The sequence below is a fragment of the Bombus terrestris genome, chromosome 15 (assembly GCF_910591885.1).
Source record: "Bombus terrestris chromosome 15, iyBomTerr1.2, whole genome shotgun sequence".
NCBI classification, from domain to species: Eukaryota; Metazoa; Arthropoda; class Insecta; order Hymenoptera; family Apidae; genus Bombus; species Bombus terrestris.
Genome location: NC_063283.1, coordinates 300,931 through 324,697, shown reverse-complemented (window position 1 = coordinate 324,697; position 23,767 = coordinate 300,931). Strand labels below are relative to the sequence as shown.

The 23,767-nt window shown below is 38.1% G+C and overlaps 3 protein-coding genes across 7 annotated transcripts in view; 1 reads left to right on the top strand and 2 right to left on the bottom strand.

Moving 5' to 3' along the window:
* LOC100644981 (CUGBP Elav-like family member 4) overlaps nucleotides 1–4,339 on the bottom strand; it is a 594,520-nt gene extending 590,181 nt beyond the window's left edge. For both annotated transcript variants that reach the window (XM_048412806.1, XM_048412813.1), the window contains exon 1: nucleotides 4,288–4,339. In XM_048412806.1, coding sequence (XP_048268763.1) covers nucleotides 4,288–4,324 — 37 coding nt within the window. In that variant the 5' untranslated portion in view covers nucleotides 4,325–4,339. The remainder of the gene's footprint in view (nucleotides 1–4,287) is intronic.
* A 1,441-nt stretch (nucleotides 4,340–5,780) lies between these two features.
* Nucleotides 5,781–10,066, top strand: LOC100650459 (membrane-associated protein Hem). The gene is made up of 2 exons (XM_003400923.4): nucleotides 5,781–5,897; nucleotides 5,975–10,066. The coding sequence occupies exon 2, from the start codon at nucleotides 6,117–6,119 to the stop codon at nucleotides 9,483–9,485; it is 3,369 nt and encodes a 1,122-aa protein (XP_003400971.1). The 5' UTR covers nucleotides 5,781–5,897; nucleotides 5,975–6,116; the 3' UTR covers nucleotides 9,486–10,066.
* A 422-nt stretch (nucleotides 10,067–10,488) lies between these two features.
* LOC100650342 (disintegrin and metalloproteinase domain-containing protein 10) overlaps nucleotides 10,489–23,767 on the bottom strand; it is an 85,837-nt gene continuing 72,558 nt past the window's right edge. For 2 of the 4 annotated variants that reach the window (XM_012316620.3, XM_048412780.1), the window contains exons 4-15: nucleotides 18,899–19,209; nucleotides 18,363–18,509; nucleotides 18,124–18,272; nucleotides 17,816–18,050; nucleotides 17,525–17,699; nucleotides 17,229–17,406; nucleotides 16,915–17,092; nucleotides 16,591–16,824; nucleotides 16,391–16,507; nucleotides 16,139–16,303; nucleotides 15,904–16,036; nucleotides 10,489–15,140 (exon numbers count right to left, since the gene is read on the bottom strand). In XM_012316620.3, coding sequence (XP_012172010.1) covers nucleotides 14,977–15,140; nucleotides 15,904–16,036; nucleotides 16,139–16,303; nucleotides 16,391–16,507; nucleotides 16,591–16,824; nucleotides 16,915–17,092; nucleotides 17,229–17,406; nucleotides 17,525–17,699; nucleotides 17,816–18,050; nucleotides 18,124–18,272; nucleotides 18,363–18,509; nucleotides 18,899–19,209 — 2,186 coding nt within the window. In that variant the 3' untranslated portion in view covers nucleotides 10,489–14,976. The remainder of the gene's footprint in view (nucleotides 15,141–15,903; nucleotides 16,037–16,138; nucleotides 16,304–16,390; nucleotides 16,508–16,590; nucleotides 16,825–16,914; nucleotides 17,093–17,228; nucleotides 17,407–17,524; nucleotides 17,700–17,815; nucleotides 18,051–18,123; nucleotides 18,273–18,362; nucleotides 18,510–18,898; nucleotides 19,210–23,767) is intronic. The other 2 variants (XM_003400922.4, XM_012316621.3) reach the window with 2 other exon arrangements.

Here is a 23,767-nt window from a genome sequence, read left to right as displayed (position 1 = left end):
ACACATTTTCCTTTACGAAGAAACAAAACGAGTAAGATAATTTTCTTAAAAACCACAACTTCGTTAAAAAAGAAAAGAAAGAAAGGAAAAGATAGCAACCGATCCGATGGTCATTTGTTACCGTTTCCTAAAAACCAATTTCTTGAAACCTAAGATAAATAAACAAACCGTAATGAAACTTATTATTAGTAGTTAGAATTTATAGAGAAACAATTTCGAGTGAACATACGAAAACCGATTCTACCGTCGCGTCGGGTTACGTCGAATGAAACAAGACCAAATCTGTTGGAATTAACTATACAGAGCTACGCAGACTAAAATATAAAATATTATCGTATAACAAATTGTCCCAAGATCACGATACGTTATAGCCGCTGCGCAACAAACAACGAAACATTAACACAGAACGATTTAAGATCTAATCACGATAGACTGGTCGTTACCGATTCTAAACGAAGTTCAGAGTTCATAGGAGAGAAGATACCGGAAGAAGGGAAGACTAGCGAATCGTAGAAGGTGAAATTATGTTTTGGTGATTGCCGTTTACTTGGTACGGGCGGCCTCTATACTCTGCCAGTTCATATCATAGCCAGAGAGAGAGAGAGAGAGAGAGAGAGTGAGAGAGAGAAAGTAGAAGGTACAGGCTGGAGGTTCCACACACAGAGTTCGTAGGACCATAGTCCCAGCTTCGGCTATAGCTTCCCTCTGCAGTTCGCCGGCTATTTCCCATTTGGCAGGCGAGCCAGACCCAGCACTTTTGGTGCCAACCGATAATTGGACGAATCGCAGTCATTCGCTTCGCGCGAACTCCTCTCCTCTCTTTCTCCCTCCCTTTCGTCCTTCTTACTTTCTCTTACTCTTGCACGCTGTATCTTCGCCATGGTCCATTCCTCTCTTTTTCTCCTTCTCCTTCCCCCCATTCCTTCCTCGGCGTTTCACTTGAACGCCATTTCTCTCACCGTTTATGCACATCGTGTTCTCTCGACTCTTCGTCTTGCTCTCCGTCAACGTCTTCCGAAATGATCATTTCAGTGAAACTGAAACCCTGAACAAACATCCACGGTGGGAGTTCGGCTCTCATGAGAGAGTAACGTCAACGAATAACCTCCGACAATCGTGAGAAAGGATCGATATATACTAGGTATAAAAAAAATACGTATCCTATAGATATGTGCACCACGTTACGATTCTTGATACTGCACCCTAATATCACTGCTGGAAAGCGTTGAGAATAACGGATTACGGCACATATGGAAAGTGGAAGTATTTAATCTTGGTCGGTTAGATCGTTCGCACGTTAAAAAGGAATCGACAGCTTATGTCGAAAACCTAACTTTAAGAAGCTTAAATACACTCGTGCTAAAATTCAGGATTTCTATCGGAAACAATCATAAGACTGTAAGAACACGAAAAAAAAAAAAAAAAAAACGGAATTGTAGCAGCACCCGACAGCAAAGAACTTTCCAATGATTTCGTCGGTACATAATATACCACCGTTGACAGAATGTTTACGAGAGACCGACGAAACATAAGGAAGACCGCGACGAAGCGTAATTGCCGACAGGCCTAATGAGCCATCGATATCTCTACGGTTCTTCCGCCAAATACTCGGGAGAAAGCGTACGTGACCAGTGTGGTCGCGGACGCCTAACGAACGCGCGCGTAGTGGAAATATCGAGTAGGGGCAAAAAGAAACGGAAAAGGATATTAAGAGATCGGTGGTGACCGAGAAGTGTGATTGAGCAGTTGAAATCGAGAGTCGTGATTGAGCAGTCGTAAGCAAGAGTCGTGAATAAATTGCCGTTCGCGCAAGTCGCGAGTCGAGACTTGTAACGAAGCCGTTAAGCAACTTAATAAACATATTATTAAACAAAACGCCGAGTATTTCTTTGGCACCTTACACGTCCTATTACATCACAGAAAAAAGAAACGTGGCGATTGTTCCGTGTCATTTATAAAATTATTAAAAAATTATTTTACCGACGTTTCTATCTACCAACACTAACATTTTTACACTAAAATATCTCAAGGAAACAGAGTAAATGAAATTCTGGTATAGTATAAAGTAAACACGGTACAGTTGTAACTTGAAAGCGTGATAATTATATGTACTTACAATTAGAAGGGTAGAATTTTTAAACGGAAAAGAGAAGAAAGAGATTCGTTGATTTCTCGAAATATGCTCTTTAGCAAGTTCGGGTACACCGAGGCTAAAACCTTGGATTTGCATTAGAGGCAATCACAAATTCACAGAGCATTAACTCCACGTTCAGAGGCGATAGAATATAGGCGTAGGTGATGCAAAGAGCGCGAATTGGCGAAGGGATAACGGGGTAAGGGCAGGAATAGGGGTATGGGAAGTATGCACTAACTGTAGGATCCATGCTATTTGCGCAAAGTGGCCTAACCTCTCACCGTCTTCAATTCCTCCCTCTTCTCCGATTCGACATAACCGGCTACATTTAGGCAGTCTAGGGTGGGGGAGGGGTTAATACATTGTTTGCTCTTCGTTCGCTAAACTAAACCGCATTCGGAATTAATTGCACGTTAGGAGGCCACGGGATAATTAAAGCCGCCTCGATTACCCTCGCCCACCACCTCTTGTTTCCGATGCGTTACTACCGGACGTCTTTGCCAGAATTAACTATCGTAATAAAACATTGTTATTACACCATAATGAAAGGTTATCGATTAAAGACACGTGAATGTACTTTTACGTAGTCTCGAGATCCTTGATCGCATAGCAATAAAATTCTTTCGATGAAATACAAATACTATGGACTACAAATGGAGCAGATAGAGTACGGGAAAAACGTTCGTTAGAAATATACCGTTAGCGAAAAATAAGACGGAAGATAATCGAAGCGATCAAAGAAAATCAATGAATTGTGTCTATAAGAGGATTAAAAAGCGATCGAAAATGTCGAAGATCAATGATCAAGTACACAGACATAACGATCATGCGTCATGGTCTTCCAAAAATACACGAAGAGAGCAAATAAACGCCAATCGCAATCGTCTCCCTTAATAATTTATAGGTTTTTTTCGGCGTGGAAAACCGTCCACACGAGGGACCGCCAAGGAACCATTGTTTCCTAGCGTTCGACCAGCTTGATTGTGTTAATGAAAAATGGGAAAGAAGTAAAGTCAAGCCAATGGTTCTACATCGAAGGGTGCCGGCAACATTGGCTTCACCGAAGAATGGCGGGCTATAGCGGGAATTGAACGTGATCCAAAAGCGCTTATAAATGAATAACATCCATAAAGGATAAGATATCGAAGGATTATACCCATTATCATATATCTGCGAGGGAATGCTTTTTTCTCTGCGTGTCACCGATATCCATATTTCTTTACAACTATGAGGGTTATCGATTATAAATATGTTTCAAATGTCAATGGTTTCATCGTGTAAGTAAGTGCGCTGAATGTAACCTCAAAGCAGTGACACATATGTGTACATATGTAGGTATAGTTAGTTGCCTGGTAAATAAATGAAAACACGTGCAAAAAGAAAGATAAACTAAGAACTTAAATGTAAAAATTGTGTCAATTCATGATACGAGATTTTTTGCAAAATGCATTTTATATGTAAAATATCTCTATTTAGATTCTACTTCTTTAATTATGTTCATAGAAATATGAATTCGTATAGATATTCGCAGTTTATTCATTTTGTATAAGATATTAATACCAAAAACCGTGGAACATCTTGTATGTTGTAACATCTTTTGTTTGTATGTTTTGTATGTTTGCAACGTTATTTTCGCGTTATTATTGGACAAGAATTACAAAAAGAAACGCGTGTATTTAACTCCGCTATAAACTTCATTAAATAACTCAAAGTATGTAAAAATTTAGTTTAAACATTTTCTAAAATGAAAAATTACGCAATTAAATAAGTTTTAAATAATTAAAAGACATTTTACCACATATAAGAATATACGCACGTATGTATATACTAACAATGGTGCATGCTTATTCGTCTGTGCGTGAAATAGTTCTTCAATCTGTCTTTATGGGGAGAATATCAATAATATCGGCATTTGGTGAATGAATGACTGATGAATCGATAGACTCAGCCATTGAGCATTCTCATCGCAAACGACATATATACGCATTAACTAAACACAAGCCATGTGTGTACAGTACAAGTACAGGATCTCGCTTGTGATACGAGATACAACCGAGATTGTGTGAGTCTTCGTGTTTCGCGTTTTGAAATACTGTCGAAGAAGAGAGCGAAATAATTGAGTGACCGGAGGAACAAAAATGCATTCGACTCACGATTAGATGCGTTGTCGTCGATATTGTTATGATCCATGGAAAGTTATCGATAAAACAGGAATCGTCAAATTTCATGGAAAAAGGTTGAAAGAAATCTATAACAAAGCATAAAATATAATTTTTTCCTAAAGACGAAGAGTGTCAATTATTTGGAAAGTTTGAAATAATGAAAGATTGATCTCTATTAAGTATAAGATTTCAATTAACGATGACATCCAATTCGAGAGAATGAAATGTTTAAACTCGTCGAATTTTCGATCAGATTCTGTGTTTTAATTGTTAATAATTAATGTAAAATTCATGGAATATAATTAAGTGAAGTACAAAATTTGAATTCTGTCTATAACCTCAATCTAATTCTTGTCCTTTTATCCAATCACCGTGCTACAAGGTGGCCGATAACTAAACTAACGCGTGCACTGCCACCGATGCACAATTAGAGGCAGAATTCACTGTAGTGGTACCGTTGGACGATCTTTTACAGATATGTATCTTGGAAATTAAGCCGAATGGCGACTACGTGTATAGGAAACGTATAAGTACGTTTGCCTTTATTAAAATAAATCAAATGTTACCAAATCTCCATGAAAAGCTTTTAGATTCGTCGTCAATCATCGTGTCGTCCTTCTGGGTTTCGCGGCGTCACTCTAGCGCTCTTATCTCGCGATCAAACAATAACCTGCACAAAAGAGGACGAAAATATTGAAATAGATGTATAAAAAGAACAAAAATGAAACAATGAAAAAAGTCAAATTGCGTCTTAAAAGTTCATTCATTATACAAGAACTGTCGAAAGATACAGGTAAGAGTGTCAGTTAGGTGATCCACAAAACGAAAAAGCAACGAATGTCAGACCTTATCATCTTGTACTTACAATTAGTCAATGATATGCAGAACATCTTGTATGTGCTTTCATAAATGTATAATATTGTAATATACTGTATATTGTTACTGTAAATAAAACAATTCCAATTAATTTCTTGCGATTTGTTTTACACAAATAAAACAGTGTACATATTATTATCGTTTGTAATTTATTTAATTATACCTCAGTTATACTAACATATCTTTTTCTTTTAAATTGCTTGAGTATTATGTTTTGATTGTATATTTTTATAAATAACTCTGTGCAAAATGTGTTTTTACCTATTCATTTGGCCATCAATTTATCTTTTGAATAAATATATCGTAACGTAACGTATATTTGTTAATTAACATAGAAAGAGCACGCTACAGGTAATATAGAATTACAAACATCTTTCCGAAAATTATGTCCATTATATAGTGATTATTTGTACGTATTTTCTTAAATATCCTTCTTTTTACTTACATGTTTTACATAATTACTAATTATCATAATCTTCTTCGCCATACACACACACACACCGATGAACAAAGAAACTTAGCTTTAAGAACGTTTATTGTTTCGTTAGTGTTTTAAAATTTAATAATAGTTTAGTAACATTTGTTTCGTTTGGAATACTGGTAACATAGCAGCTGTTGGCAACACTGTTCACTGAAACAGCGATACTTCACTTAATACGCGACGTACACAGAAATCTCGTTTTATGGTGTCATCGATTCGTATTAAACATGTAACAGCAAGAAAGGTAAGATATGCTTTCAATATTAAATATTACTTTTTTTTTTTAAACAAACACGATAAATATCTAAATTTTTTTTGTAGGAGAAGAAAATCTCTCTATTTTAGCCGTATTCGGTAAAAGTAAATTGTCCCCAGGGGTGGGGTCTCCTGTCACTTAAAACCAAAGAAGTGAAAAGAGGTGAATGAGTTATGTTGATTTTGTAAAAAATAATATAATACAATCATGGCACGACCTATTGTACCTAGTCAACAAAAGTTAGCTGAGAAGCTAACTATTTTAAATGACAGAGGTATTGGGATGTTAACTCGCATTTATAACATAAAAAAGGCATGCGGTGATGCCAAATCAAAGCCTGGATTTCTTTCGGATAAAAGTTTAGAATCTTCTATCAAGACGATTGTGAGAAAGTTTCCTAATATTGATGTTAAGAGTTTGCAAACTATTACGAATCTTCGCAATGAGATTATTAAATCTTTATCTCTATATTACTATACCTTTGTTGATTTGCTCGATTTCAAAGACAATGTTTGTGAGCTTTTAACTACAATGGATGCTTGTGGTGTTCATATGGACATAACGATAAATTTTGAGTTAACAAAAGGTTATTTGGATCTTGTTGTTACATACGTCAGTTTAATGATTCTTTTATCGCAAGTGGAAGATCGCAAAGCTGTATTAGGTTTATTTAACGCAGCTCATGAAATGGTACACAGTCAATCTGATCCTAGCTTTCCTCGCTTGGGTCAAATGATTATGGATTACGATGCTCCATTAAAAAAACTTTCAGAAGAATTTGTTCCTCATTCTAAATTATTAAAGACTGCTCTCACCTCATTGTGGCCTATTTATCCAGAGAGAAATTTATCTGCGGATACATGGAGAGCAGATCAAAAGCTCAGCCTTGTTGGAAGTCCTGGACAAATACTTAAAGCAGCAGCAACAGACACTATGTCTTGTGAAACTTTGAGCTTAGATAGAATAGAAAGATGGGTTATTTTAGGTTTCACATTGTGTCATTCGTTCTTAAATCAGGAACAGCCTGGTAAATTATGGACCACGGCTTTAGAATCTGGTTGGGTGTTAGCATTGTTCAGAGATGAAGTTATTTATATACATCAATACATACAAACATTTTTTGAAAGTATAAAAGGCTATAGTAAACGGGTATCTGAAGTGAAAGAATGTTATAGCCAAGCGGTGCAAAAGGCTGGTTATAGACACAGGGAAAGAAGAAAATTCTTAAGGACGGCACTGAAAGAGCTGGGCTTAATCTTAACTGACCAACCTGGTCTCTTAGGACCAAAAGCGCTCTTAGTTTTGATGGGACTCTCTCATGCGAGGGATGAAATTTTATGGCTTTTGCGGCATGGCGTTAATCCTCCCACACAAGGAAAAGGTAAAGGAAGGGGAGGTGAGGATCTAGTGGATCGTCAATTGCCAGAATTACTGTTTCACTGCGAAGAATTGAGAGCATTAGTGAAGAAATATTCCCAAGTACTTCAAAGGTATTACGTGCAATTTTTGTCTGGATTTGATGCACCTGCTTTAGATCAAATGATACAAAACCTTCCAGTTTGTCCAGAAGACGAAGGAGCGATTCTTAGTGATATGTGTTCAAAGATAGCTAGTCTAACAGTCAAACAAGTGGAAGATAACGAACTGTTTGATTTTCGTGCATTCCGACTGGATTGGTTCAGATTGCAAGCATATATGTCTATCGCAAAATGCAACATGAATTTAGCCGATAATAGAGAGTTAGCATCTTTTATGGATACTGTAGTATTTCATACTAAGATGGTGGATAATTTGGATGAGATGCTAGTTGAAACATCCGATTTATCTATCTTCTGTTTCTACAGCAAAGTATTTGAAGATCAATTTCACATGTGTTTAGAATTTCCTGCTCAAAATAGATATATCGTTGCATTTCCTTTAATATGTAGTCATTTTCAAAGTTGTACGCACGAACTGTGTCCAGAAGAGCGTCATCATATTCGAGAACGAAGTTTATCCGTCGTTAATATGTTTTTAGACGAAATGGCCAAAGAAGCTAAAAATATTATTACGACTATCTGTGATGAGCAGTGTAACATGAGCGATAAATTGTTGCCAAAACACTGTGCATTATTAATCTCTCAGGTTGTAAATCGTAAGAAAAAGGATAAAAATAAGAAGAATATGTATGAAATTCATAAACCGGGTATAGAGAGTTACAGAAAAACCAGAGAAGAACTTACCACAATGGATAAACTTCACATGGCATTAACAGAGTTATGCTATGCGATTAATTACTGTCCTACTATCAATGTATGGGAATATACATTCGCACCAAGAGAATATTTGCATCAACATTTAGAATCAAGATTTGCCAGAGCACTTGTTGGTATGGTCATGTACAATTCAGATACTAGCGAAATAGCTAAACCATCAGAATTATTTGTGAGCGTTAGATCTTACATGAATGTTCTTCAGACGGTTGAAAACTATGTGCATATAGATATTACACGTGTATTCAACAACGCGCTTCTTCAACAAACTCAAGAATTAGATAGCCATGGTGATAAAACTATCGCTGCTTTATACACGCAATGGTATTCTGATGTTTTATTAAGGCGAGTTAGCGCCGGAAATATTTGTTATTCCAGCAATCAAAGAGCATTCGTTAGTTTATCCGTAGAGGGAGCAATACCTTTTAACGCAGAGGAATTTTCCGATATCAATGAATTGAGAGCATTAGCTGAACTAATTGGACCATATGGTATGAAGATGTTGAATGAAAATTTGATGTGGCATATAGCTAGTCAAGTGCAACAGCTAAAGAAATTAGTTGCTGGCAATAAAGACGTTCTTAATGCTTTGCGAACGAATTTTGATAAACCGGAAGTAATGAAAGAACAATTTAAAAGGTTGCAGCAGGTAGATAACGTGCTGCAACGAGTAACAATTATAGGCGTAATTCTAAGTTTCAGACAATTAGCCCAATCCGCATTGGTCGATGTCTTGGAAGAACGTATACCGTTTCTTTTAAGTTCGATTCTAGATTTTCGACATCATTTACCATCCGGTGATCCCATGCGCGTTGTCTCCGAAATGACTTCAGCCGCTGGTTTAACTTGCAAAGTTGATCCAACATTAACAGCAGCATTAAGAAGCCAAAAATCCGAAGTAGATGAAGATGAACATTCGCTCGTATGTCTGTTGATGGTCTTTGTCGCCGTTTCTATTCCGAAATTAGCCCGAAATGAGAATTCCTTTTATCGGGCATCCCTAGAGGGTCATTCTAACAACATACATTGCATGGCAACTGCAATAAATAATATTTTTGGCGCATTATTTACCATCTGTGGACAAAATGACATAGAAGAACGAATGAAGGAATTCCTTGCGTTGGCATCGTCCAGTTTACTCAGACTAGGCCAAGAAGCAGACAAAGAGGCGATTAAAAATAGGGAATCCGTGTACCTTTTGTTGGACCAGATAGTTCAAGAATCACCATTTTTAACGATGGATCTTTTAGAAAGCTGCTTCCCATATGCACTAATACGTAACGCATATCACGATGTATACAAGCTCGAACATTCGCAGCCATAAGGTCATCGATAAAGAATGTGTTTTTAGTTTGCCACTCAGGGTCATTTTTTTTACGTCCATTACGTTAAACATGGAATCAAAAGCATTTTCATTGACTCCGTTTAAAAACGGAAAGAAGAAGGGACGAACGTGGCAAAATATTCTATTTATAAAAAATATAATTAGTAATATTTTGTTTATACTGCTTTAAATCGAATCGAATTCTCCAAATATATCGGATTCGATAAGTTTGTTTGGAAATGTATTTAAAATGTCCGAAAAGACAAGTTTGCATTAATTTATTTAAAACAACAAGCATTTCGTATAGGGCAATACCATCATCACTTTCATATTTGATACCTGGCTTAGAATATTCGCTGACAAACAATACTACATTTTTTCAGTATTCTATTATACGTCATCTGTATGTAAGGAATGTTTTATATTACAGGTGAATTATAAAATGCTATCTGTCTATGAAACGAAATGTACACGTATCGTAAAATAGACACGCTAGAGACGTTCAATCTACATTTTCTAATGTACAATACTGTAACTTTTACAATAGTTTATAAAATAAATAAAAGTATCTACAAATTGTATTTATATGTATATTACGAAACCCTTTTCTTTTTATGTGGTTATTTTATAATAGGGAATAGCTGGAAAATAAACTTGAATATCTTTAAAATACTGTAAATTTATGCTACATTAATTTATAGAACTCGAAGTAAATATTAATGAAATTACTTAGTCTTACACATTAAAGATATACGTTTAATTCTCTTCTTTCGTCTCTCTAATATTATTCTTTTCATGTTTGTCAAACAAAATTTCCGATTTTCTTAATAATTTTTCAATCGATAAACATCGTCGCTGATACATGCAATTTACGTTGAAAATTCAGATTTCCTAAATTATGGTATCATTGTCACTTATAATAATAAATAATAGATAAATGATAAGTAACAATACGTGAATGGATATAACAGTGACGGAGAATATGGTAGAAAGTACAATGATATAAATGTAAAATGTATGCTTTATTTAGTTCTTTACAATGTTCTTGTTTTTCTTCTTTTTTTTCTTTTTTTTTTTTATAATCACATTAACATAACACAAATGATTCACAATCAGATTTCTTTTATTTATAGTATTCTTTAAAACACTCGCCACGTTCTAGACATTGGGAAAAAGAGAGAGTGGTGGTCTGAAGCAACGTTCAGGCGATTGGTCAGTATCATGCTTAATAAAACTTACATCAAAGTATCAATTCAAAACACAGAGCTTAAAACTGTTTGTATGAATTAAAAATGAAATAAAACACTACGGCACATAAAACATAAAGGCAACTTGGTGATTTTGTGATATCCAAGTAATACTTTCTACACGTAGAACGTACGAACTCTTGGTGAAACGAAACAACATATGTATGTATGTATGTATGTATGTATGTATGTATGTATGTATGTACTATTTTAGCTAAAATCATATCGGAACGGACATGAAAAATTTAACATAGATGAAACTAATCTCGGATGCACGATGTTGATAGGTCACCACATTTTTGGATCGATAGAAAAAATATAATCTTCGATTTCTTTTTGTTTCTTCCTTACTAATATTATGTACAAGTGATAAAGTAGTGTGCATTGCGTCACGATGACACACGTCTGGATTAAGATAGGTACTTTAAAGATGCCGTTTTTTGCAGACATTGAAATTTTCTTTTAATCGAAGAATTTGTTCGTGCCGCACAGAAATTGTTTATCACATAATGTGCTGCGAGATGCACAATTACCGAATAATGATAATTAATAATAATAGTAGTAGTAATAGTAGCAGTAGTAGTAGTAGTAGTAGTAGTAGTAGTAGTAGTAGTAGTAATAATAATAATGATAATAATAATAATAGTAATAATAATGATAGAACGCGATCTTAATCCAGACAGCGCAGAAATGATTGAGCTTAAGCATATGTAGTAGAGACTCCTCGGAGACAAATGATGAATGAAAACATACTTTTGCTTTTTAATCGCTATAATTCTCTCAATACGGGCAAGCAACGTTTTTGTCAACTAGATACTAGAATACTTGATCCCATTCTACGCTCGTCTTAGGCTTCTCTTTTCGAAACAATGCCATTATTTCTCTTCCGTTTTCTTTTATTTTGATCTTGTATTCAGTCATTTGAATCGTTCTTATGGCAGTGAAATGGAAGCAAGAATAATCATGAACGGTAATGAAACAACGATGAATTCATCTACGCATGAGTAGACGAATACGTTCTCTACGCATCGTGATCGCTGATTGAACGGCAGTCGATACCCGACTTTTACGGAAATCTCATAATCAGTCGTATCAAAAACAATAAATTATTGTTCCTTGTATCATCATAATATACGATAATTATATAAATACATACGATAAAAATGATGTTAACGTCAGGTTAATTTCAATACATTTTCCCAAGTAGATTTATAGCGCGTTATCGCTTATGCTTTGAAAAGTCGTTCGACCTTCTTTGCTACGCGTTACTACGAATGGCAGTATGTTGTACTCATGGATTGCCATGAAACACTTGGAAATAACATAATTAACTTTTATGTTACGATCGGACGAGCGATTACAAATGGGACCAAACGGAATCCTGTTGCATCTATATGCAAGAAACTTCAAAACTGCTTAAATAATCTATCTCTCAAACGATCCGGTCCGGTCCACGTTGGATCGTCGTTAAAAAAGTCATTACCTTAAAAACCTAAGGGCTCGATTACACGCACATACAGGCATTCGTTCGTCATCCTTAAATTTCCGTCCCGATTACAAAATACAGGATAATATTTCGCTATAATACAGATTTGATATAAAAACAAGTATTTTTTTTTATATTCGCTTTACCATTTGTTATGGTTATATAATTATCGTTTATGTATATATAATATCAATATATGTACACAGTTTAACACTCTCTCTTTTATTCTTTCACGCCCGTTCCCTTCCCATACCTTTTCTTCGCTCTTTTGTTCTTTCCCACTTTCGCACGTATCTTTCAAGCATCAGCTTTCGTATGATCCACATTTTTTTTAATCACATTGCGACTATTGTACATTTCCACACGATCCGCAAACTCGTATTTCCTGCGATTTGGCGGACACCTCCTTCTTTTATCCCTTCATCCCTGTTAATGTTCCTTCTGTCTTGCACGACTCTATGTTTAAAATTGTTAAGTTTCTGGATCATCGTCTAAACGAAATCTATGTCTTTGTAGCGTATAAACTATCTGTCTGTAACGTTGAACGGTATCTAATGACATTTTTCATCACATGTAGAACGAGAAGAAATAGGAAACACATTTCCTTATGAAAATATTGCTAAGCCTAACGATGTTCGATCAAAAACATTGGACAAAAGAAAAACGCTAGGTTACGATATTAATAAATCGTTATTATATCGCTATTCATAGTGATAGTAAATATCTGCACATTCGATTATCGCCTCGAATAGAAACACATGGAACAAATTGGAGAGAATTTGCTCAAGAAGGTTCGACGAGGGACGAGTAAAAAAATTCAGTCAATCACGTATAACATTTTGGCGTTTCGAGAAAGGAAGTGTATATATCGCGTACAATTTAGTACGTTTCGCCGTTGGACACGTGCGAATTTTGTTTGTGTGGCATACGAGTGTGCAGCAGTGCACAAATGAGCCCATGTATATTAAAACACGTTTATATCTCAAAAGGAGGGCTCGTCTTTGGTCCGCTATGCGCGTCATTAAAGCGCGTTTACGGTTCAGCCCTCTATAATTGTAAGTTAAAAACCATATTTAAATACAACTTATAACATTCGCCATAGCGAAGATAAATTATCATTTGCAATAGATAACTAATTAATAATAGTAATAGCCATAATAGTAATAATGATGATGATGATGATAATAATAATAATAATAATAATAATAATAATAATAGTAATAATAATAATAATAATAATTAATAGTAATAATATCGTTAATAATCAGCGTAATTATAATAGAACCGACATTATTCGATATCATTTTCAGCAGAATAGTCGTTAATGAAATATAACGATAAAAATTTGTTTGTTGATACTTTTCTCCCATGTTCATAGTCTCTCTCGTAACTTTGCTCGTTTCAATTGGCTAATAAAAATTAGTATAAGAATATTACATATCATTAATTATTATACTACAATGGTAGAGATCAAGTGAATGACCTGCAATAGTTTGGTAATGGTAAACGCGCTCTTTCGCTGCGGAAAGCGGTAGTATAATCACAACAATTTTTAGATTTAAATAAAATAATATCCTTATACGCTATAACTTATGTATAAATGCATTAAAAAAGAAAAAAAAAAAGAAAAAAGAAAATCATATTTAAACATGTTGGCATTACTTATTAATTATCTTTACCTATATTTGTATAAAAAATGCTAATAATTAAAAGCTTAACTTTGAATAAAAAACATGCATTTGGAAGAACATTGAAATAAAAGAAAGAAAAAAGTCTGTCTTTTAAAATCGTACTATAATAGAATAATGTACGTAATAATCGCGTACAAGAGTTAAAAGGCACAAGGTACGTTCAATGGGAGCTTTTCAAAAATTACGGTTATCATCCTAACGCTTATTCCAAATATATATTGTCGTCTCCGTTATCCCTTTGAACTTCCCTTCTTCTTCTAACCAACAGTCTCCATGTATGTATAAAAGTATGCTTTCCGGAGCGAAAAACACGCAAAAATTCGACTTCATCAAGAAATCGAGGCGTAAACGCTACTATGCAATCTTGGCCATAAATGTTTTTATATCGAACGACAAAAATACGTTGCGTTCGATATTACTCAATATTGCTGTGCGAATCCAGCGTTGTCCACAGAAATAAATTTCCGCAACTTCGATCTGTACATTGATATCAAAGAATTTCGCGGACAAAGAGATTTATCGAGAGCCTTGTAATTTTGATCGAGACACGAAAAATATTTAATGGCAACACGGAGGAATCAGCAGGAAACATTTAAAAGACGAATTACAGAGAATCGCATAATATTAGTCTTTTAACGATTTCTCAGTTTACGATCCATCACGTCCAACGGCATCGTTCGTTTTGTTTTCGCAACGTCGATGTCCTCGCACGTTTACCGATAAAAATCAGCTCGACAAAAGCTTAATGTCAAACGAGAAGTCTCAATATATCACCACCATTGATTATATAATACACTTGTTCAATTTACAATTTCCGAACCAGTTCCCTTGCGCGAGTTACTTGAATCGAAATAAAAACGTAGATCGACGGTCGTCGGAACTTTCGAATGCTTTCGATCGCGCTCTTCCATTGATCTCTATTCTTCCATTGATTCCGTCGATCTCGATTACGAGAGATATCGTATGTTGGGTGAATCGGCTCGTTTCACAGTTTGGCATTAAACAAGAGAACAATTTACGGTGCAACGTCGAGACCGTCTCTCGTCCGTGATAGTTCTCTAAGGTCGTCACACCTTGTTGTGATGCCTCATCTCGTAGGCTGAGGCCCGCCCCCCTCCCCCGGAGCCCGAATAGGCGCCGGCGTACAGTTCTGGATGATTGGACCGGCCGTAGTTGGGTGCTGCGCTGCTACTGGGTGGCGCACTAGCTGTGGGAACCGAGCGATAGCCTGCTTAAAGTTTACAAAAGTATTCGATGGTGAAAAGAAATATCGAAGCCAACTAAACAACGAATGTACCGAGATAATAAGTTAGTCATTATTGCTACAGCCACTTGGCTCTGGCTTGGTTGGAAAAATGACAAAATTTATCATGCACTTAAGTTTTATTCGATTACCAGCAAGATAATAAATACTTCTAGCAAGATCCACTAATCATACAAAAGCCATATTTCGCAAAAATACTATCGAAATTAATACGAACGATGCGTAAGCGGAGTAGATACTGATACTAAATTTTACTTTGATATTAATGATCGAATGAAAGTTCTAGCCGATGGCTTTCGTCGAATGATTATGAAAGAGAGACTACCAGGAGCAAATACAAGAATTCACAACGATATCGTGATATCGAGAATGACTCGTTCATCGTACAACATCGTAGCACCTATCGTGATTCTATTCGTGAATTTGCTCCTACCAAGGGTATAAAGTATAGGCCCCAGCTCACCTCTGTAGGTCATAGAACGATAGTATCAGGTAGTGATGCGCGTCAATCAATGCGAGGAAGATGCAAACAGGAGAAAACATTGATGTAGTTGCAGATCACACAGGGACAAATACATAACGGCAAGCTTCTTAGCTTGAGTTTAATCCATATTTTACCAGGTAATAAACAAACATACGGTACGTATTAGAACGAGCAACATTTATTAGGATCAAACTCGAGCAACGATAGCTGCATTAAAAAGCGATCGAAATTATCATGTGGATTTACCTTTGGGATAATATTGAGCACCTCTACCCTCTCCATAGCCGTGAGACGGGCCCCGAGTAGCACCATGGCCTCCTTGATTTTGTCTAGGGGGTATACTTCTGGGACCGGCTCCACCTCCGCCATGTGGATGTCGCTATAAAAACGATAATTACGCCATTTTTTATTTTAAAGTATAGACAAACTACTTATGTTCGATCATTTATATTGTATTTTATTATTCTTTCAGACGACATACCATTCTTCTCAGAGTATTCATCGGTCTTCTTAAAGTATCGCTAATACGTCTGGCTGGTGGTTTCTTAGGATTACTCGAAGGAGTATGAACGGCACAGCACTTGATGAATAAACCCATGAAAATAATAAAGGCTATTCCCATTAATAGCACGGCCCACCAGAATTCCTAAGATAGAAAACGTTCGATATTACATTGGTATAATCTCGGATGAGGCAAAGTGATTGCAGCGTATAGTGACTGCAGCATACTTACGGTTATCCATTGTGCCACTGTACGCAACGTGTCCTTATTGAATAAAAGATTCTTCAGTCTGGCTAATGGTCCTTCCGCGTCAACCGCTCTACACTTCAAAAATACATCACAATATCCCTAGAAGGAGCGTTCTATCGCTATTAAAAGCTCTAAACATAAATAGTAAATTTATAAAGTAATATATAATATCAGGTTTTTACTTGAAAGTTATCACAAGGTGATCCAGGCCGGAGGCTAATTCCACCTTCAGGCAGACCAACAACGTGCGCAAATTCGCTAGTACTACGGCAGGTCGATGGATCGGTTCCATTTTGACAAGCTAATTCGCACAATTTACGTTTATCGATATTTGGAATTACGTTACTAGTCAAAAAGCACTCGGTCAGGTTCCACTCTAGGCAAATCGATCCTGTACACTCGCCATTGATGCACAACTGCGAACAAATTTTCGGAACATAATTTCCAAAATATCTATATGCATCGTTCCACGTAAAAATCTCGGCAAATTTAAAAGCCTCGTTTACCTGAGTTCCCTCGTTACATCTAGTTTTGTTAGCCCTTGGCAACGGTGGAGGACACTCGGAGGATCGTCCATTACAAGTCGAATTGTAACTACAATCCGATTCCGCTTTGCATTGAACATTTTTAGAGAGAGGAACGAACTGGCACGATTCGCTGGAACAGCAAGGCCCTTGACTGGGGCTGTAAGAAAGGGACTCGTGAGACTCGCGATTATGCAAGTCGGACGATGCATTCCGTGTCGCAATTTTTTTTTTTTTTTTTTTTTTTTTTTTTTTATAAAATGTAGCTTCGAGCACACTGTGCGAAACATACGTACCTGCATTGTGTTCCGGACTTTCTGGTGCAGCCTTTCGCCGTCTCATTTTTTATCTTATCCAATTCCGATACTTGTCTCGGATAGCAACATTTATCCACGCATTCATCGTCATCGTAACCGCAATCGCATTCTTCTCCAGCTTCGACGATCTTATTCCCACAGAATGCACCAGCAGAAGCTGCATATAAACGAATTAAACGAAATAAGATTCACCTTTCGATCGACATAAGCATACTTTATCCTCCTTGACGCTTCCTCAACTATACACACACACAAGCGCATACACGCACACATACCGGTGAAACAATTTCTTTTCTTGTTGTCTTCGATGGCATCTAAAACGTTGCTGATATTACCGATACTGCATTTCGAAAATTTACTATTATTAGGTCGGTCACCGCTTGTCGCTGACGCAAACATAATATAATTTCCGTGCAATCCACCAGGTCTGCATTCCGGTGGAAAATCGTGCTGCAAAGAAAGCACGATTAAATGCTGGGTTAAGGTAAAACGAAATGCTGCGAAAACAAACGATTACAATAACGATGTAACGATAAATCCTCCAATGTTCCACTATAAATCCTTACAGGCGATCCGAAATTATGTCCTATCTCGTGGGCCAATGTCAGCTGTGACACCTTCGGTGGTACTCTGCTATTGTAATTAACAAATGTGATGATTCCGGTATTCAAAGATCTCTTGGTGGATTGATACATTCCCCCGACAGTTTCCGTGTATGTTTTGTATCTTTCGCAAATGCCACCGGATGCACCGGATGCGGAGGCTACCCAAGCAAGACCAAGCGTGCCGCCAGTAAAATCTCTGTTAATAATATAGACCAGCGATATAAATCTTCTTGATACGTATATTTTAGAATAGTTCACTGTTTTCGTACCTATATGTGAACACATAGGCGAGGCAAAAATCTTCGTGGTTGCCGAGCGAATGTAAATTTAAAAAGTTGCTAACGTCAATGTTCTCCATGCAGAACGGGTTTGGCTCGCCATACGTTTGTTGGGGCGTGCAAGCTGTATCGTCGTCGATCTATCGCGAACAGAATAGTCGTATTTAACGTTCAACGCGTGACAGATGGTATATTGGCGGAGCGTAGAAATTATCCAATGATGTAGTCACCTTTATCCGTTGCACCTCGAATTTAATATTCCTATGTTTGATTCTGCCGTCAAATCTGGTGTCTCTATAGATGTAATTCACAGCGGTAACGTGGTGCGCGATCAGAGACAGTATTTCTTCTCTGGTCTTCTCCGCGTCATGATGTAACTGAAAGTGCAGTCGACAAAATTTTCAAATATTTTTCTCATTTTTATAACGGCACGGGAAAGAATGTCCGACCGAAGAAAATGCAGAAATGGAAATATTCTATCGGGCCAAGGACACCGGAATGCCGAGACGTCTAGTTTAGAAGAAAATGCGAAATGAAATTACGCCATCTCCCGCTATTACTAAGAAATAGTCGTACGAATGTGACTAGAACCGGGGAATTGTACGTGTTCGGAGATGTCGACGATTCTACAACGAGTTATTAAGTTTTCGTGGTAAATTTTATTTCGCTTCTACTTCGGATTATCTTTCTCCTTTCAAGATTCATTTCAAGATTGAAACCACGTTAAAACAAACTTAAAGGAAAAAACGTAGGTTTCTAAATTTACCTGTTCCGATATATGTCTCCATATGAGTGGATCGGTTTGAATAAAAAGAGAACAAGTGTTTTTGTTATCCTCCTTCGGCCTGGTTGCCCTCCGTGTTCTTCGATGACTAGGTTCATTAGCTTCTCTCGAATATTTGTGACCCGGCGATTCTTGATCACCGTTCCACGGTTTCACCTGAGATTTGAATATCTTCTCGTTTTTACTCGTTTTACTCGTGGTTACCGGACGAGAAACGTCCGGTATGGCGGAATTTTGAACTCTGTCCATCCACTCCACCACGTCATCGGTGATACCACAACCGCCGGATTCGCCTACGAACAACGGTAAAACGTTAATTCTATTCTATTAGCTACGCTAATAATTACGTTACAAATATGGAAAATAAGATTGTCCGTCGACGATGCTAATTTTTAATACTTTGAAAAAACAGACTTTCGAAATAAGGAGATACATACTATGTATATATTTAAACTCGTTGTTTCACCACGTTATACACCGTTTGGTAATTATACGCTAAGGACTTATACGTCCACGAATAGATTTCCTACAGGGAAAAAAAGAAAAGATTACGCGCATCGCGTCCAAGTCGATCGTGATGCGGAATTAAAATTTCCGAAGCGGCCGGACATTTCGCCGATTCTTGAACTAAAGTCGTTTCGCGGGGTTCGAAGCGATTCGAATCTCTCACCGTTCGCGTTTTCGATGGAAAGTAACTACGGGGGAAAATCCGGATCCGTTAAAGCGTAGAAGGGTCGTTTCCAGAAACATTTCGACGAAACACGAACATTCGATACACACGTATAGGTACTCTAAGAACGTAAGAAACGCGTAAGCAAGGGAAGTTTATAACGCGTCGCGGCGGAAGCGCCGATGCGCGGTTTAATTATTCGCGTAATTTCGAAATGCAGGGAGCTGTGTCTGTAAAGCGGATGCACGGACATAATGCGCCATATAATGGCAAACTCTAACCGCTTCCCCTTGGGTGTCATATCATCCGTAACGGCGATGCTATTATTTTGAGGACGTGGTCACCCACCTACGTATGGGTGTGAAATCACACTTCCTCTTTCATCGTCCACCGACCGACACTGCACGGCGTGACGCGACGTGGCATACCAACCAGACGAGCGGCCGAGCAAACCTAGCAGAACCACGAGCGAGCGGAGACGTACACGCGACGTTCTATCATTTTTTACGAGTCGAGATTTTTATAATTTAGCTTTAAAGGCCCGGCTTCGACGATTCTTTACTTTGCCGTTTAACGCGTTCGTCGTGTGATTCTCGCGGGTTACGACCGTCCGCGTATCATACGTATCTACCGAGATTCTAACGTAACTCGAAAACGTAGCTAAAAAGTTATTCCATTATTCAGGAATAAATGTTTTCTTAAAATTTGTAATTTCTCTTTTAATAACTCAAGGTATAAATCATTTGTACGGTATTGATCATTCCAGTTTAACCGTAACAGGAGCGAAAAAGATTAACAAATTCGACAAGGGTCTATCAAAAAAGCGATTAACGATAACGATAACGATCGTAATCCGCCCTTAGGACCTATATAAAATTAAACAATGCGTAACCCGTACGCTGTTATAATCCAAACGATAGTCGATTATAATAACTCGTGCAACCAAATTCAAGTGTCGCTGCATCGATAACATCGTATTAATCCTATTGCTAACGAGAGGGCGGATGCTCGTGATCAGAGAGACGAAAGCGCGGCAATATTCGTAGCTAGTTAATACCTGATATTATGGTTAAACATAACGGTAACCGATTGGGATGGCCGTTGCGTGCCTCCGCCTAAATTCTCTTTCTACTTTTTACAATCGAATCGTAGAGCACAAGCGTCGCGTAATAAGAACAGGCTGATATCGTCGGTCTTGCTATCCAGGATAATTACAGCGGCCGGTGCTGGTTTTATTGGCGGGTTAACCGTGAGCCACGAGCTTTAACGACTTGGCGTTTCGATGTCACGATGTTGGCCAGCTTTATCGATATCACCTACGCGATAGCGTTAATTCGTATCGGCGTTATACGCTCTCCAATCTCCAACAGCGCACCTTTCGCTTTTACTCTTCGCCAAAGACTAACAAAGGAAACTTGGCAGATTGGCTCGTGATTTGCATCGACGCGTCGCACATGCTGATCGATGCGAGTAACAATCGAATCGCGAAGATAAATTTCGGTCAAAGGTCGGTTTACCGCGAAATCGCGGACGTAAGCTGCGATCGAAATTCATCGACGACGATGAAAAATATAAAAGATAGGGAAAAATATTTTATAAAAAAATTTGTAGCACGAAGCGGTTATTCAACGACGGTGCTGAAAAGCTTGGGCAAAGATCGTATTAAGATTTTTAAAGGGTATGTCTTTGTAGTTGTAATAACGCGCTGTTAATTCGATAACGATACTTTGAAAGGAAAGCGAATGGTGCAAGGGAACTCGCCGGTCCTTAATTTTGCAGATTCATAACGGCACGCACACTGCTACTCGCATCTATCCTGCACGGAAACAGGCAAGATGGCGGGGGTTTTCGTCCGCGAAGCGCAATATACACGAGAAGCGCGATAAATATTATACACGAAACGGCAACTGTTTATTTAAGCGCCGGTTATTTGCATAAAAGCTGTAAACACGGTGGAGATGGTCAGACCGGGGTGAAATCTGCACACGTATATCTATAGAAACGGAACGGGGCTGAGCCGTGTTCTCGGCGATGTCTAATTCGAACTCGGCCAACACCTTTCACCCTTGTTTCTCTCCTCGTACCGGTATATGCACCCGAATAGACTACTTTCTTCCGTAATGATATCACGAATAGCGCGAGGAATTCACCCTATCAACCCGCTCGCTGGAGACCTTTATACGGAATGTGCGATCTCTCCGTATGGCTGTACACTGGTTTCAAACCGGAATAGACTACTTCGAACAGGTTCAAACATGTAGCCAGTTGGCAAAACGTTCGGTAATAACGACTCTCTTTTGAAACAACGAGCATTTCCGCCAAGTAATCTGACTAGCGTTATCGAAATAAGCGAGAAGGAGGCGAGGCGAGAGCGAGACAACAGATTTCCAACGGGAAGAAAGTTTAAAAAAGGGCAATCTTTTCCAGGGTCAAATTCAGCATTCTCGATCGAGCTGTACGCGCGTCGTTAAGCACTTTAACTCGACGAGACCTTCGGGTTCAGGCTGCTAGCTATGCGCTACTCGTTTGAGTATTTGACTCTCTAACTAGCGTGCGCGACGCGTGTTTGCGTGTGCCTTTATTCACGAACGTTCAATTCAGAGTCGGCTACGCAGACCAGCGTGTGTCGTTAAGGCGATTCGCTTAAAAACTGTACACGGCTGGGTGCTCCTTTAAGGATGGCTCGTAACGCCGACTGTTTAGTCCGTCGGTTCGAGAAAGGGAGAAACCTGTGTACGTCGCGTGGCAAAGGGGTGCTGTCCGTCCAAGTGTGTAAACGCAGGGTCGCGTGGCGCCGTTGCGAATACGTATGCATTCGCGTCGACGCGACCTGTCCGTCGGATCTATAGAGGCGGTACGCGTATCTATGTTTAGAGTCACGGAGAAGAGGCGTCGTGCTTTTCTATCGCCGAACCTTTCTTCCGCATCCTACTCGCGGCTAGCCGACTTTTGTCAACCGCCGCAACACGCCGTTTCTTTCGAACGAAACTTCTACGCATCACGCAACTATCGGATCGACGATCCTCCAACGAGCGCTTCTCCGTCCGAGCAGGATTGCTTCTCCGTTTATCTTTGTCTATCTTAGACATAAGTCGGTAAATAGAATCGATCGAAAGAACCAACAAGTAGCTATTACGATCTCGTTCGGGTATTACAGCGTAAGGAAGTTGTTTAAAATCACTCGACACGATATTGACATTTAGTATTTTGGAACGGAATATAAGTGAAATAAAGCTTTGGATAAAAATAAATCTTTCGAGTACCGAGTACCGAGTACCGAGTACCGAGTAGATTATTAAAAGTCAATCGGATTTCGCAGGAAACAAAGTTGCATTCTGATATACATACATAGACACGAATATTCGAACGTACGAATATCAAAGACGGAAAAATTTGTGCAAAGAATTGGCTAGTTGCCACTTCTTCTCAACGCTGATAAGACAATGGTTCTATTACACGAACTTCGTTTATCGAACAAGCGGCACAGCAATAGGATTAAAGGCGCTATCACGGAATAACAAAGTAAATAAATTTGCTACAGAAACAAGTCGTATCGGAGATTAAAATTTACTTTAACGATTTCCTGCTTATTTTATGGCCCGTCGTTTAGTTTCGTACAGCTCTGATCCGACTTATGCACCGTTATGTAATTGTTTATGTCCAGTAAAGAGCTTATCTTCTTACCACTTTATTGCTCCTTCGAAAGTTTGATCGATATTTATTATCGCATTATGATCTCGGTACGTGTAACCTGTACAACGTCGATGGCAAGAATGGTACGCGAATCTTTATCACTGACCATCTACGTACTATATTTTAGCATAAGAAGCTAGGCTAGATCGAGATGCAAGATAGAGCGGCTCTCCTTTCGAGCATTCGTCGACCAACGTTTGTCGTATTTCGATTATTTCGCTTCATGGACACGGTTATTGCGTTACTCAATCGCGCGATATACACGGTCGTCACAATTATCCATGCAAGTATATACAAATACTATCGATCGTCGATTTTAGATTCTGTTTTAATACCGTTTGCACATTTACGTAAACAAATTTACCACTTGACCAATTTCACTGTACTTCGAAAACGCGTAAAAGCGTAAACGCGCAAAGATTTTTAACAAGGACGGAGGAGATTTACATTTTATCGAAGATGGGGGTATGCGAAGCTGCCGTTTTAAT

What these genes read in the sequence shown, in the direction of transcription:
- LOC100650459 (XM_003400923.4), top strand. Translation starts at nt 6,117, where the DNA reads ATGGCACGACCTATTGTACCTAGTCAACAAAAGTTAGCTGAGAAGCTA.